The sequence below is a fragment of the Vigna angularis genome, chromosome 3, assembly GCF_016808095.1.
Source record: "Vigna angularis cultivar LongXiaoDou No.4 chromosome 3, ASM1680809v1, whole genome shotgun sequence".
In the NCBI taxonomy this organism is placed as follows: Eukaryota; Viridiplantae; Streptophyta; class Magnoliopsida; order Fabales; family Fabaceae; genus Vigna; species Vigna angularis.
Window position 1 is genome coordinate 27,526,316 of NC_068972.1, and position 3,635 is coordinate 27,529,950.

The following is a 3,635-nucleotide window of genomic DNA, read 5'->3' on the forward strand; positions in this document are numbered from 1 at the left end:
AGAAACAAAAATCTTACAAATCCACACCTTATTCCATCGTCAATGTCATTCTTAATCTCCGAAACAAAAATTTTACCACACCTTTACTTTTGCTGTTATGTATTTATTACATCCATTATCAACGTTGTTCTTGTCAAGAGTTAGAAAATGAACAAAAAGACAAGAAATGAGAAAATACATCAAAACTAAGCTCCACTCATACCTTTCAAAAAAAGAATTGAAAGATATAATGAAGAATTGAAAAGTTAAAATCTGAATAATATAAAAAGCTAAAAATTGAATAGGTTTCACAATATAAAATAGGAATAAAATGATATTATACCAACTTATACCGACTAATAAATGGTTATGAATAGACTAAAAATCATGGTATATACAAACAAAAAGAGATTACGATGATAAATTAACTAACATTAGATCAGTTTTATGATAAAAAGAAAATATCAATTAAAGGAGAAGTAAAATTAGAAATGATAAAAAAACCTAATTTGAGGAAATTAGATATGGATGATTGTATTGTACAGTATTGTTTTCTTAGTTTTATAATAAATAATAAATAGTAGCTGTGATAAAAATAAAAATATTGGTCTCGAGAAAAGGGAATAATGTAATGATAATATTATAAGAATTATTATAGTGATGTTTTTTGGGGAAGTATAAAAGCAATGGGAGAAGCGGAAGGAAGGGGAAAGAAAAACGAACGGTGGCGATAGAAAGGCAGAGTCTGATCTCCATCGTCTCCTCACTCCTCTGTTCTCCAGCGTCCATTTCCCGCGCCAATCACAAATCACATCACATCACTCAGGTACCAACACCTCACCACCACTTCCCCTTCTTTTTCTTTTCCATTACTTTTTTATTTTCCTCCCTCTCTCTCTCTATCCCACTCTAGGGTTTTCCTTCCCCCAATTTTACCATGTTTTTCCACCGTCTCCCATTAGGGTTCCGGCGACCATGGCCGATGCTCCCTCGAGTCCAGGCGGTGGCGGTAGCCACGAGAGCGGCGAGCACAGTCCCCGCTCCAATTTCCGCGAGCAGGACCGCTTCCTACCCATCGCCAACATCAGCCGCATCATGAAGAAAGCGCTTCCCGCCAACGGCAAAATCGCCAAGGACGCCAAGGAAACCGTGCAGGAATGCGTTTCCGAGTTTATCAGCTTCATCACCAGCGAGTACGCTGCTTCTCGTTTCTCACTCGCGCTTTCATTTTTTATTATTTGGATTCACTTAAGTGCTGAATCAATGACTGAATCGAGCAAATGTTTCTCAGAGCTAGCGATAAGTGCCAGCGAGAGAAGAGAAAGACCATTAACGGCGACGATTTACTTTGGGCTATGGCCACTTTAGGTTTCGAGGAATATGTTGATCCGCTCAAGATTTACCTTGCCTCTTACAGAGAGGTAATTTTAGTTTACATTTATTTACTTGTGTTTACTTTTTTGTTTTCAGTTAGTCAATTAGTCTTCACCGACAAACCTGTAATATGTATACATCATTTGTAGATTGATACTTAATTGATTATTGTACATCATGCTGTTCTAGATTCTTGGGTTTAACACTGCTTTTCACTGATGTTTTTGTCCCTTTTTTGTTTCTCGTGGCCGATTGTGAATGCGCAGATTGAGGTAATTTCAATCTTTGATAAATAGTTATTGCGCTTTGTCATTTTCTTTTCCATTTTGTATGTGTGTGTATACATTATGTTCTTTTTATTTATAAGCTTGCTTTTGAACCAGGGTGATTCAAAGGGTTCGGCCAAGGGTGGAGAGTCATCTTCTAAGCGAGATGTTTATCCTAATCCTAATGTCCAGGTGGAGAATGTAAATACATGCACTACTACTGGTTGTGTTGCTGGAAATATTCTTTGAATACATAATGACATTGGCATCTGATGTTGGATTGTTTTGTTGTGGAATTGACAGCTTGCTCATCAAGGTTCTTTCTCACAAGGTGTTAACTACACGAATTCTCAGGTGATTGATTACTCTCTCTTATGCAATGTATCCCCTTTTTTCCTGAGCTTGGGGCGTAGCATTGATAAATGAAGATGGCGATATTTCTGTTTAATCTGACATGAGTGCAATGTTAGTATGAGATGTTGATCCTTCATTCACAAGAAATACTATTTATATTCCCTTTTCCTCCTTAAAGCTTCTTTATTTGGGGCTCAATGTAATTAGTTTCTCATTATGCTAGCTCTAGTACCATTTCGGATTTGCCTTTTGGAAATTTGAAGGCGTGTAGCAAAAGAGGGGTCCCTCTTAATGGCTGATAACTTGATTATGAATTATTTACATGAGTTCTGTTCAATTATCTGTTTCTCTCCTTTCTTGACTCTCTAATCCTTTTGATTTATAGGTTGTTCAATTCAATTTGTGGCCTATCTTAGAATACTTCTATTTTTTCTTACTATAAACATGAAAATGTAAAATTTTGGGCATTGGAAACTACTAAACTAGTCTTGTTAGAATTTTCCCACCTTTAAGAAATTGTACCCCTGCTAATTATTGAATACATTAAAGCTGTTAAGGCCCCTGTAGTATTTGAAGTTTTTCTTTGCAATTTTTGCATTGGGAATGAATTAGGTCTTTTGGGGTCTTGTATATTGGTGATGGGGTGGTAGGTTTCTTTAGTGATTTCCGACCCCAAGGTAGGGTGGTAGTTTCACTATGCTTTCTTTGATAAAGCATGTACATATTTTCAAAGGTAGTGCTGTAACATTATGCAATTTACCTTGGTTATTACTTATAAATGAGATTATATGTGTCCTGCTAGTTCATGGTAAAAGTATGCACTATTTTAAAAAATTTCTGGATGTGAATCGAGGTTGTAGATGGAATATCTTTAACTAAGCTACAAGGTTACCTTATCCCCCAAGAAGTTAGATATATCGGACTTGGCTACCTTGTAGTAACGATTTAAACTGAATTTCAAAGCAGGGATTTTCAGTTCTTGAAATAAAAGATATGAAGGCTATTAATAAAGCGTGAATCGTGACATTATATGGATATTTTTTCTCTAGTTTGTGTAATGTTAACTCGAGCAGCATGTTTATGATATTGAATTTCTGTTCTAATTTTCAGCCCCAGGGTCCACCACATATGATTGTTCCCATGCAAGGCCAAGAGTAGACATTGATCTTCCTGAAACATGTGTGATCTGAATGTCGGTGAAGCTTTATATGTACCCCTTGGCATACTGAATGCATTTTGTCTTATCTCGATACTGACATAAGGGGATGCTGGTTCCTGAGACCAGATAATATTTATTAAGGCTTGCATTTATCTTTGGAAAAGAATCATTATTCATAAGTTATATTGTAAATGCTGGATCAATGCTTGTTTTATTCCATCAACAAGCGCCCTTGCAAAGACTGAAGTTGTAACTGATTGGAAGCATAAATTGGTATTATTCTTTCCCTTTCCATTTTATCCATCGGATGATGTTTCTATGTTTAAAACCCTTTCGTAGTAGATTTAATCGGATCATACACTAGGCGAGCTTTAGCTTCTCCTATCTATTTTACATGAAATGTATATTTCCACTGACCAAGGAATTCTGTGAGTTGACGTAAATGATTGCGTTAAATCCAAACTCTGAATCCTTCTTGAACTTGAATAAACTAGTTTTTATTT

The 3,635-nt window shown here is 35.9% G+C and overlaps 1 protein-coding gene across 2 annotated transcripts; it reads left to right on the plus strand.

Annotated features, from left to right (window-relative positions):
- Positions 1-645: 645 nt before the first annotated feature.
- LOC108320234 (nuclear transcription factor Y subunit B-1) lies at positions 646-3,424 on the plus strand. 2 transcript variants are annotated; one of them, XM_017551606.2, is made up of 6 exons: positions 646-805; positions 942-1,172; positions 1,271-1,400; positions 1,737-1,820; positions 1,923-1,973; positions 3,084-3,424. In XM_017551606.2, the coding sequence occupies exons 2-6, from the start codon at positions 955-957 to the stop codon at positions 3,129-3,131; spliced, it is 531 nt and encodes a 176-aa protein (XP_017407095.1). In that variant the 5' UTR covers positions 646-805; positions 942-954; the 3' UTR covers positions 3,132-3,424. The 2 variants fall into 2 exon arrangements, with proteins under 2 accessions (XP_017407095.1, XP_052729999.1); XM_052874039.1 differs by having other exon boundaries at positions 1,737-1,811.
- The last annotated feature ends 211 nt before the right edge of the window (positions 3,425-3,635 follow it).

Coding starts and splice junctions, on each gene's coding strand:
- LOC108320234 (XM_017551606.2), top strand. CDS start 955: ATGGCCGATGCTCCCTCGAGTCCAGGCGGTGGCGGTAGCCACGAGAGC. Junction 1,173..1,270: donor ATCAGCTTCATCACCAGCGA/GTACGCTGCTTC, acceptor AATGTTTCTCAG/AGCTAGCGATAAGTGCCAGC. Junction 1,974..3,083: donor TTAACTACACGAATTCTCAG/GTGATTGATTAC, acceptor TCTAATTTTCAG/CCCCAGGGTCCACCACATAT.